This window comes from Pipistrellus kuhlii, unplaced genomic scaffold, assembly GCF_014108245.1.
Source record: "Pipistrellus kuhlii isolate mPipKuh1 unplaced genomic scaffold, mPipKuh1.p scaffold_m20_p_2, whole genome shotgun sequence".
Classification (NCBI taxonomy): domain Eukaryota; kingdom Metazoa; phylum Chordata; class Mammalia; order Chiroptera; family Vespertilionidae; genus Pipistrellus; species Pipistrellus kuhlii.
In genome coordinates, this window is record NW_023425515.1 from 33,443,039 (window position 1) to 33,461,557 (window position 18,519).

An 18,519-nucleotide genomic window follows, 5' to 3' on the forward strand; every position below is an offset into this window, starting at 1 on the left:
GGCTTTGTCTTTCAATTTAAACAGTTGCTGGATTACATAATCATTGGCTTTAAATTCTGATCAGTAGTGCTGCTGGTTTCTAGAAATGCTGTCTTGTGACTGTGTTGTTTCCTCTTTCACAGTGTACGAATTATTTGCATTCATCAGTCACATGGGAACATCTACAATGAGTGGCCATTATGTTTGCCATATTAAAAAGGAAGGAAGGTGAGTCTTTTTAGAAGGTAAAAATATATGTGTTTTATTGAGCGCCAGGCACTGTACTAGGTGCTTCATATGTTATCACATGTGCCTTTCACAATGGTCTTGTAGGATATACTCTTAAAACCATTTAAGATACTGAGGCTCAGGGAGTCTAATTAGCTTGATCTTAGCTAGTAAGTTGTTGTGTCAGAGCTGGTATTCAAAGCCACTCTTAATCATTATGCCACCATACAAGGTAACTTTCCACAATTAAGATGCATCCTACAGCAGAATGTATGTCATATTTGAAACTTCCATCGGATTGCCAGATTAAACAAATAACTAAATAATAATAATAATAATAATAATAATAATAATAATAAAAAAAATAAAGGAAAACCAGTTGCCCTATTAAAATTGAATTTCAAGTAAAAGTAAGTGAATTACTTTTTGAGTAAGTGAATTATAACTCAAATATTGCATGAGTCATACTTATACTAAAATATAATTTGTTGCCTATATGAGATTCAGATTTGACAGGGTATCCAGTGTTTTATCTGGCAACACTGAGTGGCCAGTGTCTTGCTTTATTGCAACCGTGCAGTAGGCCTCGTGGCGTCTTACTTAGAATTGTTGTGTGTGGTGAGCTGGGAATGAGAAAGATTAGGCGCCTCTCTTCAGAACCCTTTCCCTGGGCCAGGTCCCTGCAGGCTCTTCTGGTTTCCTCTCAGGTGCTCTCCATTGAGTGGCCTGGGGGTTGGCACTCCTGCACAAGGCAGCGTTTGACCACTCACCCCATTCCTCACACTGGAGTAGTGACCACTTCCCACCAGCATCAATTGTGTTCCTTTTTGCTATATCTTTTGGTCTTGTTTCCACTTGATTCATAAAATAGTATAGTACAAAGACTTGATATATAGTGAATTCCTTTTTTACCCAACCTGATAGTTCTTTTAAAAATGCTGAAGAGAAATCATTTAATTATAATTTTAAAAAACAATAAAATTCATCATAGGAGTTGATACAATATAAACACATACAAAAATATGTCATCTGGAAGCCTAGGGATAATTGTTGTCTATATTTGGATATATTTCTCTTTGATTTATTGTTTTCATTCGAGAAGGTGTGTAAATCTATACACACATACTACATATAACTATGCATATGTATTTATAACGTTTCTAAAAGTTTAATGTACACAACAGATACAATTTTGTAACCTGCTTTTTCTCACTTTGTATTATATTGTTATTATTTTCTCAATTTAGCAAATATTCTTTGAAAACATTTTAATAGTTGTATATTATTCACTGCCTGGCTAATTTTCTTCTGATTTTTAGTTAGTTTTGTACATAAGGTTAAACAAACACTATTTATATTAATAAAAGAGTAATATGCAGCCCTAATCAGTTTGGTTCAGTAGATAGAGCGTCGGCCTGTGGACCAAAAGGTCCCAGGTTTGATTCCGGTCAAGGACAAGTACCTTGGTTGTGGGCACATCCCCAGTAGGAGGTGTGCAGGAGGCAGCTGATGGATATTTCTCTTTCATTGATATTTCTAACTCTCTCCCTTCCTCTCTGTAAAAAACAATAAAATATATTTATAGAAAAAAAAGAATAATATGCAAATTGGTCAGAATGCCCTCATAGTAATGACTGAACAGCAGGCTGTGTGATGACAACAAGGCTGGTGGGGGGTGGGGGGCTCATGAGGGATGACCAAACATCTGAACAGCAGGCTGTGTGGGGTGACCAGGCCAGCAGGAGGGTTAGTGAGGGATGACCAAATGACTGAATAGCAGGCTGTGTGGATCACCCATCTGAAAACAAAACACAGAAGCATTTGATGGATTTAATGGATTTAATGGATTTGATGGAGACAGTGAGGGGCAACCAGGTTGGCATGGGAGGCAGTTGGGGGTGACCAGGCCAGCAGGGGGGGACAGTTGGAGGCAACCAGGTTGGCAGAGGGGCCAGTTGGGGGCGACCAGGCTAGCAGGAGGGGGCAGTTAGGTGTGATCAGGCTGGCAGGCAGAGGAGGTTAGGGGCGATCAGGCTGGCAGTGGGGACAGTTAAGGGCAATCAGGCAGGCAGGCAGTTGAACAGTTAGGATCCAGTGGCCCCGGATTGGAGAGGGTGCAGGCTGAGCTGAGGGGGACCCTCCCCAGAATTTTGTGCACTGGGCCTCTAGTTATATACAATTCTTTGACTCAATTGTTTTTTGTTGTTGTTTTTTTAAACAGTTTATTTTTTATTTTATTTAATTTTTAATATATTTTTATTTCAGAGAGGAAGATAGAGGGAGAGAGATAGAAACATCAATGATGAGAGAGAATCGTTGATTGGCTGCTTCCTTCATGCCTTGTACTAGGGATCGAACCTGCTACCCGGACATGTACCCTTGACCAGATTTGAACCTGGGGTCCTTCAGTCCTCAGGCCAACACTCTATCCACTGAGCCAAACCAGTTAGGGTTCAGTTGTTTTTCATTTGACTCAATTTTTGAGGTTATTTATGGATTTCTGGGGTGGGGGGGGGGGGGGAAAGAGATCAAAGGATTTAAAATGTTTAGAGGCTCTTTTAGTAACTACTTTTTGATTGAGCTTGAGACTTAAAAAAAAAAACCCACAATTGTAATTTCCCACCAGCATTCTGTTCCCTTTTATATAACAAACTTGAGTTTGGTTATCTTAAAACATCTTGGTTCTTTCATGCACGTCTCAGTAACTTTTCTTCTGCAAAGTTTCTTGGAATTGACTTAAATCCATCAAATGCTTCTGTGTTTTGTTTTCAGATGGGTGATCTACAATGACCACAGAGTGTGTGCCTCCGAAAGGCCCCCGAAAGACCTGGGCTACATGTACTTTTACCGCAGGATACCAAGCTAAACCTCAGATGTACAAATCGGCGAGAAGCCATACGCCTTTTTAATTTGCCAAAAAAATAAAAAAAATAAAAAAAAGAAGTTGGGACAGCCAAACATAAAGGAATACGTGGGGGTATTTATAGTTTATTTAAAGAGCATCATTTGACTCCTTCTGAAATAGAACTGGGAAGACATTTCTATTAGCAATGATACACTACTGTAGATAGTTTTTCTTTTTATAAATGTTCAAGGAGAGAATGGTTAAAAAGAGAAAAGCGTTCGCTCCTATTGCTGGTAGGGAATCTGCCACCAGCACGTCAAAGACAGGAATGTGCCACCAATCCTCAATTTTGCTTTGTGGGGGGGTGAGGTCAGTGGTCTGGTCCCACCCACAATAAATGAAAAGCCCACTTTCGTTTCATAGCAAAAATCAGTAACTGGGCTGGGCTTTATTTGTGACATACTTTTTTTTTTCCATTCAGTACAAGAATTTCCGACCTGAGTATAGTAAATTAGAGCATCTGCAATGACATGTTTTTAATTTAATCCCATCACAATTCAGAACACAACTGCGCGGATGTGTGCGAGACTGAGACAGAATGTCAACGAGGAAATCTGTGGCAGGTTGGTTTGGAAAGGTTAAACGAGTTGGCGTTAAGCACAGCTGGGAAAAGCAAGTACATCTTTTAAAGAAACCATAACTCAGGAACAGTTGGAAAAAATAGTTCCCTGCTTACATTTTCAGGCATGAAATGGACAGAGTTGTCCCTTTAAGCGCAGTCAAAAATTCACTTGGGTGTGTGACATTTGGTGGTGTACCGCCAGATGCCAGATGCTGAGAGCATCACAGTATTATTATTCTTTGCCAAAGGTAGATGGATTTTGGGTGTCAGCAGCCCTTCCCTCTAGGTATAGTGTGTATTTTTAGCTGATGGCTTCTTACCGTCACACATGACAACTGTTTGGAATCATGTTAAGTGCCCCAAATTAGTCTGGTTTTCTCCCCCCCCCCCCCCCCCCGCTGTTTTCTGGGGCCAGAGTCTCACCTTTGCCCTTTCTTGGCTCATCACCTCCTGACTTGCCTTCATTGCTTATCTGCTGTCACCAATAATGTGATCGTGGGCACGCCCACGGGTTCAGCGGCAAAGAAACCTAGCATGACGTGAAGGACCATCATGTCCATGTGGCACTTCAGCACGTGAATGGCAGCGAAGGATTAGAATGTCAGATGGGATGAAAAAGTGGAAGGCTGGTGCCCTAGAATTCTCCTTCTGCTCTGCACCAAGTTCCAGTCTCTCTGGAGTTTCTATTTCAGATTATTCAGTCAAATGAAAAAGGACTTGTTGCTGTCTGCTTGATATGCCTTTGATTGGTAGGAAGGATCCTTTTTAGAAGCTGGAGGAAGATAAAATAGAACCAGTTGGGTGAAATACAGCACAGACAGTGGATTATGACCTGGGAGCTATGATCTTTCAGGTTATGATGGGGCCTGTCTCACAGAGACCTGTGAGCACGGGCACAGAGCCCAAGGGCGGGCCCTGGAGCTGGGGGGTGGGGGGGAGAGGAGGAGAGGTTGCCTTCAGCGGGGGCACATCCCCCATCCTCCCTGTGCCTCACTCTCTTTGTCTGCACCATGGTATGATGACATCTGCTCTCTTTTCCCAACTTTGCTTCAAAGACATGGTGAGATTGGATACCTTGAATCTTTAAAGAACAGAAGGGGGTGTGCCAGGGAGCGTCCTAGTGGAGTATGTTCCCTCCTCTCTCATCTGATGTTTTCTTCAGTTTGGGAACAACTGAGATTGGCATAAGGAGGAAGCTCATGGTGCAGTCATTCTCTACTTAACTCTGCCCCCTGGGGTCTATGCGATTCCCACGCTCAGCAACCTTACAAAGTCTGGTCTCCTTAGGTCTGAGTGAGTACCCCTGGAATAATGATGCCAGACACACAATAAATGACGGGTTTTCATGCTATTACAAAGCAAAGGCCTTCTTAGGGGTGGGGGTGTGATTGAGGATTTGGATTAAAATGTGGACAGAGATAGCATGTGTATTTTGCACAGAATAAAAATTTTATAATAAAACCTTGCAAAATGGATGGTATAAAATCAGTATAGAAAATTATAAGCTATACAGTATTGAATTTAATTAAGTAGAAAAATTAATTTAGCCCTTTTTGATGCCTAACCATACTGTAAAAAAATAAAATAAAAATGGCTGCCTTTTTTTTTCTGCCTCAAAAAACAAAGGGCTATTTCTACAAGGCCAAGTTTTTTGTATATGTGCTATTCTTCATTTCAGAAGGAAAATTGGGGAAAAACTGGAGCAAACAATAAGTTTCTTTTTGCTTAAAAAATGTATTTATATGTATTCCTTTAATATATATAAGGCAGGTTTCCCTGGAATAAAAGTCTGGAACATACTGCTTAATTTTACACACATATGTAGATGAAATTATTTGTAACTGAAAACTGGAATCATGTCTGGGTTTTGTCAATTGACTATCAGCCTGTTCGGAGTCCTCTGTGTAAGGCGTGGTGGTATCATTGTGAAATTCTTACTGTGTGTGGGTGCACGTGTGAGAGAGCCCCTTTTTTTCCTGTAAATATCTCTTTGATATCTATTTGTGTAAAAGCCCAATGAATGTGTCTTTGGAAAATATAATGTATCAAAGTTTTTATTTTGTCAATTGAACGAAATGCCCTTGTAAAAAATTAGAAATCAGGTTTGGTTCAAATTGGAGTATTTTTTTTTTTAAAGGGAAAAATAGTATACAAAAAGGACTATTGAAAGAGTCACATTTGGATGCTGTTTTACATCAGCATTGCTTCAATATTTTGACTTAGCGGTTTCCTCCACCTACAAGAGAATGTGCCTGGCCTTGCCCGGGGCTTGCTTTGGGCTGCGGGAGGTCTGGTGTGAGTAGCGGGAGCCTGGGACTCCCCACACCATTTGTTCCCCTGAGACCGGAAGGGGATGGAGCCGCACCTGCAGTTCACGGTGAGGGCTCCTGGGTTTTTGCCTCCTGACTCCGCCTCTTGGTGTGATGGGGTCTCCCTGGGCCTTTTTCTTTAAAATGCATGGGTTAGACCAGATCAGCTCAGAAGTCCCTTCCTGTCCTAACCGTCGGTTCTATTTTTATTTTCCTCTTGTTACTACTGAGATCAGACGTGAGTTCTGATGATCACCTAGGTTAGATGTGACGTGTTTGATTTGTGACAGCTTACCCACCCCAGCTTAGAACCGATCTCATTTTTAGTGTGCCTCCCCTGGCTTCTGTTCCCGCTTTCTTTGGTAAGTTGCCCATTTTCCCACTGTTCTTGAAACTCTCCGCTTTCCAGTTTATGAGGTACTTTGTTACCATCCCTCTCAAAAATGAAAAAAATTATTTGGAATACTTCCTGCTCCAAAAAACCCCAGAATGGTAAATCTGTCACATGTATACAATATTTCCTTTAAAAAATATTTTTATTGACTTCAGAGAGGAAGGGAGAGAGAGATATATATATATAGAGAGAAATATCAAAGATGAGAGAGAATCATTGATCAGATGACTCCTGCACACCCCACGTGGGATCCAACCTAGGCATCTGCCCTGACCAAGAATTGAACCCTGACCTCCTTCTTTATAGGTTGACGCTCAACCAATGAGCCATGCCTGCTGGGCTATGCAGGTTATTTTCTTGTTCTAACTCAGTTCTAGCTGTAATCCCCAAATAAGTACTAAGAAGGTTGTCTACCACAGAAAGATATGTTTTCATCTCGTAGGACCACCGTTGCTGAGTTACATTATTTGTGGGGAGTTGACAGGTGACAGGGGCAGGATCAGGGGATAGAATTAAGTAAAGTGTGATTCTGTCCTTTATCTTAGGGCAGACATACTAGGTTACAGAACAAGGGCCTGTCTGAGATTTGTCAAAACTGGTGATATGATTACCACACTCAGAGATTCCCTATTCAGTAAGTCATCCCCAGTGTTTGTATTAATATTCTCTAGACCTGTGCTGTCCAGGCCAGTAGCCAATAGTCATATGTGGCTAATGAATGGCCTCTTGAAAGTTGGCTTGCCTGAACTGAGCCTGTGCTGCGCATATAAAATGCACACCAGATTTTGAAGCCTTGCTACCAATAATAATAATAATAGGGAATGTAAAATATTTTATCAATATTTTATAGTGATTACATGTTGAAATGACAATATTTTAGATATATTAAATAAGATACGAAGATTTAACTTGATCCTTTTTATCTTTTTGAATGTGGCTACCAAAAAATTTAACATTAGACACGTGACTCTCATTCTGATATTGCGCAGTGCTAATCTAGAGCTAGATGGTGTGGGGTAGACACCCGCCTTAGGTATGGAAGGTAATTCTCTGAAACATCTAGACAGCAGCGACATGAACATTTTTTGCTGGAGTCGGGAGCATCGTGAGGCACAGAATGCCTTCCAGAAAGCAGAAGATTTTTCTGTGTAAAAACCCCCCAATATGTATAAGACCCCAATTAAAAGACAAAAGCAAATGAGCCCCCAACCCTGTTCCTTCGCTTGGCTTAGGAGCCTCTAACTTTGGGTTTATTTTTCAAGCAACTGCCAGGTGCCAAGGATGTCAGCCACAGGAGGGTGCTGGGCGTATTTGTTTCTCTTGAGGCAACATTCTCTTGTGGTTTCCCCTCCCCAGGTGTAGTTCGGTCCGTTCAGAGCCGGGTGTGGAGATACTGTGTACGTCTTGCCGCTCCAGTCTCACTGCTCGTCTTGGCCTTGCAGAGCAGGTTTCCGTGTGGCTCTCGAAAGTGTTTGTATTTATTTCATTTTGCACTAGTCACAGTTGGTGTGTAAGCTATCTCAGATGTTTTGGGAGAGTGATGGAAAGGGATGGATAATTTGTTGCTTCACTTGTTTTAAAATTAAAAGCTATTCTCACAATCTGAGGTCCCTTGATGACTCTCTTTCCCCTTCCCCCCCTTCCGTTTGCAAAAATGCCAAGCAAACGAATTCTCCTCTTTGTAGGTTCTCGCCCATCAGTGGAACAGGTAACTTGAGACAATGACTAATTTTATTTCCTTTTAGGGTTTCTTTGTGTGGCCACCTAGGGCTGCTGGTCTCCATCAACATTGGAACATCTGTGGAGGAGGGAGGAGCCAAGGCAGGGAGGAGTCTGGTGTCCTTTAGACTTTCTCTGCTGATATGTCTAGTCGAATATGGGGTCAATTGAGACCTTTCTGTGGTCCCCTGACTCTCAATTTTCTGATGGCTTCTTTAATGCAGCAGAATCTACACGAGCTGCATCAATAGATTTCCAGCATTTCTATGACATCACCTTTCTAGGTTGTATAAACTTCCCATGTCTGCTGTAACAAATGACCACAAAATTAGTGGTTGGGGCATGGTGGCAAAGATGATTAGGAGTCCACTTTGGAACCAGTTGAGTGTGAAATGCTCACCAGACCTCTATTTGATGTTGAGTAGGAAGCTGAATATACAACTCTGGATTTTGAGAGAATTTTCCTCTGCCTGGCATGTTCTTTCTGTTGTGGAGCAAGTGCAAGTGAATGACCACCGGAGTCCAGATCAAATTAAAATTTAGGGAGCCTTTATTAGCCGGCTGGGTGACTGCTCTGCCATTCTCCACGCAGGAAGTCCAGAGAGCACCCTTTGTGTAGGACCTCTTTTAAGCCCATTAACAACATCTGTTTTTGCAGAACAAGTAACCCAAGACAAAACAGTTTTTCCCAAGCTACGTCAGGATCATGCCATGGACGACCATGTTATTCACAGGGCCATCCTGTTCTTCAGAAAGCTGACAGTGTTCTATGAAAGAAGGCCTATGTGCTGAGAAGGGGCCATGAGACCCTATCTAAAGGCCTGGCCTGGTGTCAGCACTGACAACTCTGTGTGGGACATAGTCCACGGCCTCTCTGGAATGGGCAAAAATTCCTACTCTCCATCACTTTCCCCCCAAATAAAAATGTTTTGAATTATGCAAGGGCTTGGGAGAGGAACCACATTCACTATTAAGTAGATGGACTTTTTATCTTATACAGGATAGCAGTGAAGTAGGAAAGAGACACACCCAGCTTGATTTTTCAGAGGAGAAAATGGAATTCCACCAAGTGCTGCCTCAGTTCAGTAGAGGGGGTAGTGAAGAGGGAGGAGTGCTTTGGTCTCTTGGTGTATAGTCAGTGTTCATCTGAGCCAGCTGTTTGTTCCTTCCATCCCAACCTCACCACTCAAGGACTTTAGTTAGTAAGCGTTTCAGACACATGGAAACTTCTGTCTCAATGGCATCTCTCCCCTGCTGGGGGAGTGGGGGGAAGAGGAATTTATGAAGATCTCCTATTATCTCCCACCCTTAGGGCATCTCCTGAGGTCTCTCCAGCTCACAGCCTCAACTGCCCTGGATTCCTTTCTCCCTGAACACATACCAAGCTAATTTCTTACCTTGGCATTTTGCACTAGCTGTTGTCTCTGCCAGGAACGCTTATCCCCAACTCCACTCAGCAGGCTTCTTGCCATTCAAATCTCAGTCCAAATGTCAGCCAAGAGGAACATTTCCTGACCGCCTATAGATAATACCTTATATGTCTCATTCTTCTAGCATTTCATAGAACACAACATTGTTTTTTTTATTAAAGTATTTGTTGATCCTTCACAGAAATCTGAATTCTTCAAGTGCAAGTTTAATTTACTTAACCCCTGTCCTGCACTAAAACAGTACCTGTACATAGTAGGTGCTCAAATATTTATTGAATTACCAAAAATGAAAAAAAAAACCCCACCCTAAAACAAATATATTTTAATGCTTTTATTCTAAAAAAATAAAATAAAAAAAATCACAAAATCCAAGTTTAGGTTAAATAATATTTTAGTCTTAAAAAATTAACAAGATTTTAAGATTTTTGTTTTATATCTAAAAATGCATTCCTTATTTCCACTTAACTCATGCAAAATCATATGTAGTGATATTCCATAAAGGACCTTTTAACCAGTAGTAAAAGTGGGTTCTACTTGAATAGAAGCAATTCTGATCCCCAAATCTCATTTTGAAAGATTTCTGGAAAGATCTTGGAGCCACAAAGTTTATTTGAAAACATAATTTAAAATTACCCAAATATAAATACAATTTAATAGTGTGTGATAAAGGGAAGGCATGCTTCCAATAATAATACAAAGATACTACCTTAATCTTGGTACTTTATAAATTATAAGCCAACTGAGTAAATTAAACACATCAATATAAGAGGTTATTTTTATAGTTGTAATTTTATTTCAAAGAGCAACACAGGGAATTACTAAGAAGAAGCCTTAATACCAACAGAGTTGTGCTACGACACATAATATTTCACTAAATACACAGACATATTATGTAGTATGCCGATAACTTTTACAGCCCCCCCCCCATCCCCCAATTGCCATTAATTTACTATAGGACACTTAATTTGGGTTGGTGTTAACTTAGAAACAATATAAACATTTAAAGTTAAATTTCTCTGTTATCTATTTTAGCTTAAAAATGAACTCCCAAGATTTTAAACATTATTGAGCATAATATAAATAAGGAAGCGTCACAGAAGAATTCCTCTCAAAACAGTATTTTTAGATTAGGCTAGATATACAGTATCCATAGATATACAAAATATATAGAAATGTCTTTTCTAAATAGTTAATAAATGCTTGTAGTTTGTAAAAAGTTTACTAAATTAATCAGTTTTTTTTTCCAACCCATGTAAACAAATTTGGGTAATGACAATTGAAGAGGGTTTGGGTGAGATGACAGGGAAAATGGAAAAGAAGTTGGTAAAAACTCGATTTGTTGTACTTCTTTTACAGACTGGTAACATTTTCAGTCACAGACACATTCTGCACAGGGTGCAATTCCTTTATGGTATCGATGCGAACATTTTCCGTATCTCAGTGAAAATGACAAATGACCTAGTTGAGTGTCTATCCCTTATTCCTTTTGGTGTCGCACCATTTCACTCGAATAAAAAGAGCACTTTTTTTTTTTGTTTTGTTTTTTTGTTAAGCAAATTGCCCTTTTTTCCATCTTAATATTATTTTGAGTGCAGGTTTCTAATGGAAAACGTCCCACTCTGTAACATTGCAAGTTAGTTTTCTCTTATAGAGAAGGTCATGAGAAAATAGTTCTGAGATGGGGTGCTTGCTTCTAGAGGGTTGTTATGTTTTTTGGTATTTCTGTAAAGGTTGCAAGTAGTGAGAACTATTCAAGGCAAAATACCACATGTGAGTTTGTTAAACCTCACACTTTAATTTTCATATTTTCTCCTCTTAACTCTTCAATGTCTCCACAGAAAGGTCTTTGCTGTGTGTTTGGGGAATACTGTCTTTGAGCTCATATGTATGTGTGTGTGTATGGGGGGTTAAGGGTGGATGAAATGGTGACAAAGCTGTTCTAACATTAAGAACCCTTACTGCCTCGCTGAGCTCTACTCCCTACACTTCCGGTCTCCTTGTCCTTATTCCCTCATAAAGCAGGGACCACAGACAAAGGCCATGAGAAGACTTCAGAGCTGGTCTGAGTGACCGAGAAACCACCTCATCATCCCCGAATTTCAATATTTTCAGACATAATGACCAAGTCCAGCTTCTCAAGGGACATGGATCCATGTAGCTCACCTACCATACAAACAGGAATACGTTGAGGACATGGTGTGACACCCACACACTTGCTACATGACATTTGTGGATATTGAGGCCCCAGATTCATCCTGCCTTATTATAATGACTTTCATGTGCCTGGCATTACCCTAATCTCTACCTTATTTAGAATCTCAGTATTTCTAAGTTTATTCCTAAACTTTCAGGGAATATTTGAAATGCACTCTTCAGCATGTAGACCCCAAAACTGAGCTGAGCAATCTGTGTGCCTGTGCTGGTCAGAGGTGTAGTCTGGCTCTGGTTGCAATGCTGCCTAAACCAGACACGTGGATATCTGTCAAGTTCAGAGTGACAGCATAAAAACAATCTCGAGGATAGGATATTAAAAACAAATAGGGAAAGTGTAACACCAAGTTCATGAAAATGCTTCCTGGTTCAGAAGCAAGGGAAAATAAGCTAACCCATGCGGCCTAATCATGCACTGGGTAAATTCACATTCAGTAGTGTTATCTTGCATGCTTTGGTTAATATTTGAGTAGGCAGATTTGTGAGGATTAATGCATGCGTTATTTCTGCACCTGAGGTTATATGTTTCACTTTTTAAAAATTGCCTTTTTACAAACCATATGCCAGAATTAATCTCCGACACTTAAAAAATATATATCTACTTAGTTCAAAACAGTTTATAGTTCAATCAGTTCTGTAAATACCGAGAAGATAGACTGTGCAGTAAAACCCAGAGAGGGAATGCATTTGGATTTATTTTAAAACGTCAAAATTATGTGTGTGCATGTGTAGTAATTTCTAAAATAAAAGGCCTCAGAAAGATGACACATGAAGTAAGCCTTCAGAATACCCTGTTTCAAAAAAGCATTTCAAGGTATAAAACAGCAGCAACAACTATGGGAAAGTACAGCCCGGTTCTGTGGAACTGAAGGAGCACAAAAGGAGCTTGTTTTTATGTTGCCAAGGAGCTTACCAAGTTCATGGTAAGTAGTTTGGGAGCTCCTGGCACAAGTGGGGCTAGTACAATTGTGTTTAAGTCTTGCTTGTACAGCAAGAATATACTAGAAAGATTTATCTAGTGTGACTAACTGGACATGGACCCAAGATTCAACGTGGTAGCTCTCGATTATTATGCTAAGTGAAATAAGCCAGTCAGAGAAAGACAAATACCATATGATCTCATTATAGGTGGAATCTAATGAACAAAACAAATGGATGAACAAAATAGAAATAGAGGCATGGGTACATGGAACAGACTGATGGCTGTCAGAGGGGATGGAGGAGGGGGACTGGATGAAAGAAGGTGAAGAGATTAGCCAAAAAACATATATGCATAACCCATAGACATAAATAACAGTGTGGTGATGAGCGGAGGGAATGGGGGGTGGGGTCAGGGGCTCAGTGGAGGTGGGAAAAGTGGGGGAAAGTGGGAACATCTATAATAGTGTTAACAATAGGAAGAAAAATGAAAAAATGGCATAAAATTGTGAAAATGGGTGTGTCCTGGACTTTCCAACCCCGTTAAAAGTATCACTAACTTGCTGTTTTAGATAAAATGCAGATCAGCTGAGAAAGCACAGCTCACAGTTTTCTATGAAAGTTTCCTGGTGAACAAGATCTGCCTTTCTTTTAAGGAGTCATAGGGAGTGGGAGAAAGCCAAGGGAATGGTGACTCAATATGGTTGGTCCAGTAAATGGATGCTTTACTCCTTCCTCTTCTCTCCCCTGTCCCTCCAACTCCTCCTCACATGGAGGTCTAGCAGCACAGAGAGATAACCTGCTAGGTGCAGTTATGACCTATTTTGAAATTCAGCAATGATCACTGGCCTTCTCTGCATCTTCATCCAATGTCCTGGTGAAATTGGTCTTTAAGAGTCACAGCTATGCAATTGAGTGGCCACTCTTGTAAAACTGTACCATCCTCTGAGAGATTTTGGACTGTTACTTGGTAATGCAAGAAAGGAGATAATCAAGGCCTCCCCAGAGTGCTTCCAAAGGAACCAAGGCCATCCTCCCCTTTCAAATAGAAAGAGTAATATAAATGACAACATTACACCATGACGATAAGATACCCAAAACAATTTTTCTTTTTAAAAAAGGTGTATAAACTTAAGAAAAAGATGTATACAATAAAAACTTTTAAGATCTTGCTACTTACTTTTTGGTGTTGCTCTGATTGCTGTAAACTTTCACTTGCTTTTTAGTAACTGTTTTAACTCAACTTTATTAAAAATATTATGAAAAAAATGTCTTGGGCAATAATTCCGCACCTGCTGACAGGTAACAGCTTAGGAAAATCTTGGTTCTGATGGACTAGATATATTGGAGAAAGTCCTACCAAATGCTCTGCAAATTACCAAATTATGATGGGAATGGAAAATTGTTCACTCTCGCTGAAAACAATTCCTTGGAGTTTGAAGTTGTTTTATACTCAAATAGCAAAATAAAATGGGGTCCCAAATTTGCCAGTACTTAGCAACAATCAATTTAAATAAAAACAATGCACATTTACCCAACTGTCAGGCTTTAAATTGTTACTGATCTCATTTCATAGTGGCAGCAAAGCTAATAAAACAGTCTATTACTATTGCAAATTTAGTTACTATTGAAAGTATAGAATGTTGTCATAAGCAGAACATTTATGAAAGTGGCTTTTAACTCTTTGGAGGTTCCTAATGGACTATGATGGATGCGAGTCAGCTGGCCAGCATGGATGCACAGGGATACGGAGGAGGAAGGGACGTTAGGAGAAGGGATGCTATTCCATCAGCGATACTCAGCCGGTAGCTACCATCGGTTGGTGGCTGGTCCTATGAGTCCTTCCCAGGCTGAGTTTCTAGGATTCTGAAATCCCGGAGAACACCATCCTTGAAAATCTTGTTGAGCTTTTCTTTGCTTCTGAGCCTGCAGGAAAATAGGTCAAGACTGGTTGCCACTGCTGCCCACTGGTGAATGCCTCAATGCCTTGCCTCCTGCTGGTCCAGCTGGAGGCATCACCTCACCCGAGTGAGCTTTGACAGTGAACAGCAAAGCTGCCACCACAGGGCCCTCAACTCTTTGTCTTTGTAAACTAGAATAGGTTATAATGCACAGAAGCCTCAAGGATTTGTGGTTTCATGTTAACCTGAGGCCCCTTCTTATGCCAGGGACTTTGAAGGTAACAGAGGAGACCATTTCTGTCTGCACCCTGAGTTCAGTATGTGTGCAGTAGAAGCTAACTCCCCAGTCAATTGAACTGTCTTGATCCAATGGCTGGTTTTCCTGGTTAACTATATTCATGAGTAAAACCAGCTATTACTAACCAAAGGACATGAGGAAAAGCTGTAGTCAGATTGCTTTGGGAAGATCCTGGAGGAACCAGACAAACTGAAGTAGAATGGGACAATTTACTAGGACAAGTTACCGGAACTGGGCATTGGTGAAGTTATATTTTGGTTAGCATTTTGCAAACAATTTTTCTAAACCTTCCAAAAGTGATGTCTTTCTGAATAATTGCTGAGTCCCCCAACAAGCACAGAACACTCCGAAGAACAGAGTGGGATGGAACCAATGGAATAAAAGACCATTGCCAACGGGAAGTCCTAATACTTCATAAATGTTCAAGAGGAGAGCCCAGGGGCATGCATCTTTCATGTGAAACCTCTGACGTTCAGGGAGACTCAGCTCCAAAGTACTGGTCTCTGTTACTTAGAATGCAAAAGGGTGAGCAATGCAGATTTTATGGAACTCAGAAAAGCACAATTGTTAGGAAAAATGTATTTATCACTCTTAAGAAATGCTATTTAAAATATTAACAATGGAAAAGGAATATCAGTGTGCCGGGCAGTTGGTAAGCAAGTAAAATATGAAATTTAGGTAAGTTAATGTTAACTCATTAGAAATCATGACATCATCGAACTTCCATCCTGCAGAGAATGCATGAAGAAACAGGGCCTAATCGCCTGCTTAAGGTCAAACAGTCTCAGACAGCACATGAATAAGGTCTGTGTTTGCATATTTACACCTTCTGTCACGTCTGCTTTAAGGAAAACACTCCTTCAAATCCCTACACTGTGAAAAACTATTTTCAGGAATTTTTATTTGGTCCATTGAGCTAACAAGGCTGAGTTCCCAAATCTTTTACCCCCCACGTTAAAAATTGGAGCAACAAAACAGAACTCCAGCAAGGCATAAATAAGATATTAAAGTGCATATATACAGTCCCAGAAAAGTTTTGATTGGGAACAGCAAAAAATTTCTAGTGCAAAAACTGCTTTTTGCCAGCAAAGCTCCTTCTCTGGAATCAAAAAGCTACAGTAAAAGTTAAAATTGGGACGGGTGTAAGCAATGCCTCTTTTTAGTCGAGTTAATATTTGTGCATGCACCTTGGCCCAAACTACGTTCAATCTTCTAAAAGGGAGAATTTCGGGACAGTTCAGAAAGAGTCAGAATTCCCTGATCTGAGGCAGTGCTTTCTCCAGGTGTCCCACGAGCAAGTCCCTTAGATGTGTTATCAGTCGCAAGTGGGGACAACAACCCAAAGGAGATGTTTTGCGACAGGCTTGCAGCTTGTGGAAAGAGTATTCACATAGTTACTTTATCTTGGTTAGTCTTGAGCCTCTCGCTTCTTCTTTCGAGCCCGAGCTTGACTCCATATAACATTTTTGTGCTTTAGGATCTGAACAGAGACTGGGCATTGTCTGTAGGTATTCCCTCAGGCTCTCTCACCACGGCCTTTTGAACATCCGGTGTCACCATTTTGGAATTCATAATAAAATAGGTTTGCATTTCTGAGTACACATATAGACAGGGATTATCATGTTTTCTTTTCTTTCAAGGATCCAAATTGAAAGCTCTTAGGAGGACATCCAGGTCACCGAGGTTGGCCGCCTGGAAGAGTTCTGGCTGGTCCATCAGAGACAGCGCGATTCTGAGGGCAGCCCAGATGTTCCCGGAGATGGCAGGATGAGGAACTTGCTGTTGATTCCGGCTTTTCCTCTGCAGACTGAGGGCAGTGAGAAAATTGCTGACTGCTTCTCTAAGAGGGTAGAAAAACAGACATTTACAAATGCAAGGCATTTCAGCATTAGCAAATAAGACAACCAAAATGGATGAAGTTATTTTAGTCTAAAATCCTAAATCACCTTTCTATGGTGTGTTGGCTCATCAGATGAACAACTTTCTGATTCTGTCAGTACTCTTTTGTGAAAAATCATCATTTAATGTAGTGAAATCAGAAAGAAAAAAAAAGCAAAAAACCTTTTTATTTTAGAAAAATCATGTGGGAGAGGAAGAATAATGGCTAACTCTTCAATGCATCCACTTTACTCCAAGAATGACGTGAAGACGTAGCCCATTCACAGATGTGGTTTATATAACTAGGGTTGAAGAGGAAGCATCTGGACCCCCTCAGAAACAAACAGTCTAACTTTTCCTATTTATGATAGAAATATGGGGAGCAGCAGGAGAAGAGTTCAGTTTCTTATCAGAGCATCTGGGTTTGTATCCCATTATGTTACTGTAGGCAAATTTTTTATCTTCTATTATATAAACCTCAGTTCCCTCCAACTATATAATAGGGAGAATAGAAGTCATTTTAAAACCTTATGAGGTGCAGTGGAATAATTTTATGTGAAAACTCCTACCATTAATTTAAATTGTTCTCTTAAGTGTTGTTGGAAGAACCCTGAGGATCAATGAGGCCAAAATAATGTTTAAAGTAATCCTGAGATTTCTTTTACCTTTTATTGTTATTCTCTCATGAATATACACTGGAATTTTCTAGGGACCTCATGATTTTCAACATCCCACAGATTGAATGTGGAAGCAGTAATGAGTCTTCTTTTAAGCAAAATATTAATAGATTCACAAAAAAATGATAAAAGAATGCCACTCTTCACTAAACATTTATTTTTGTTTTGAAAAATAATTTTTAGCGGTAAAATATGTAATTAATATTTACATGTAATTAGTTTATTATATTTAAATGAGTCTTTCAAAAGTTTTTGTTTAAGTTCTAAAATGGTAAAATTCATAGATAAAACCCCGAAAGAAAAGCCCTGTGAAGTTCTCAGTAGCTGTTAAAAATGTAAAAGATGTCTGGCTTGTATGGCTTAGTTTGTTGAGTGTCATCTCATGCATCAAGAGGTCACCAGTGCAATTCCTGGTTAGGGCAAATGCCCAGGTTGTGGGCTTGATCCCCAGTAGGAGGCATGCAGGAGACAAAATTTATTCTCATACTAGTGGCCTGGTGCATGGATTCATGCACATTAAAAGTAAATTAATTAGAAGAAATATTTTAATATCTCTATTTTCCCTTTCTCTGCAATAGAACTGTCAACCAAATTCACAATTGACAATGACAGATTGAAACACATGTGTGCAATTGGCGCCAGCGAGAGCTTTTCTTTGTCTTATGTATTGCGCATGTGCGAATCAACTCAGCCTTTTATATATATAGAATAAAATTGCTTAATTAGACCTGCTTTCTGATTTAGCTAAACTTTCCCCAGCCCAGTGAAGCACCCCAACTTCTCTTTCAGGTAATTGTCAGGAACACAGCAGTAAATATCAACATGAAGCAGATTATTACTGTAGTGTAGATCATGCAGGGAGGAAAAAGGATAAAATATTTAACTGAAGCAGAATTTGATTATATCCTGCAGTGACAAAGCCTGAAGTCATTTTCAAGGTCCAACATTTCTTACTTTTTTTCAGTTAGGTCAAGTTTCTAAACTTTCTAAATGTTTGTTTATCCGGATTCCACCAAGTCTCCTATCTACCTATCCCAGGATTTCTGTGAGGATCAAATGAGATGAAGTACAGAAAAATGCTTCACAGACATTTGGTTAAAGTATAAAATG

General features: G+C 40.0%; 2 protein-coding genes across 8 annotated transcripts in view; one reads left to right on the plus strand and one right to left on the minus strand.

The window, feature by feature from the left end:
- Positions 1-5,728, plus strand: part of USP13 (ubiquitin specific peptidase 13) — a 113,308-nt gene extending 107,580 nt beyond the window's left edge. For both annotated transcript variants that reach the window (XM_036444660.2, XM_045583715.1), the window contains 2 exons: positions 123-207; positions 2,980-5,728. In XM_036444660.2, coding sequence (XP_036300553.1) covers positions 123-207; positions 2,980-3,073 — 179 coding nt within the window. In that variant the 3' untranslated portion in view covers positions 3,074-5,728. The remainder of the gene's footprint in view (positions 1-122; positions 208-2,979) is intronic.
- A 9,698-nt stretch (positions 5,729-15,426) lies between these two features.
- Positions 15,427-18,519, minus strand: part of PEX5L (peroxisomal biogenesis factor 5 like) — a 225,569-nt gene continuing 222,476 nt past the window's right edge. For all 6 annotated transcript variants that reach the window (XM_036444668.2, XM_036444674.2, XM_036444667.2 and 3 more), the window contains one exon: positions 15,427-16,694. In XM_036444668.2, coding sequence (XP_036300561.1) covers positions 16,490-16,694 — 205 coding nt within the window. In that variant the 3' untranslated portion in view covers positions 15,427-16,489. The remainder of the gene's footprint in view (positions 16,695-18,519) is intronic.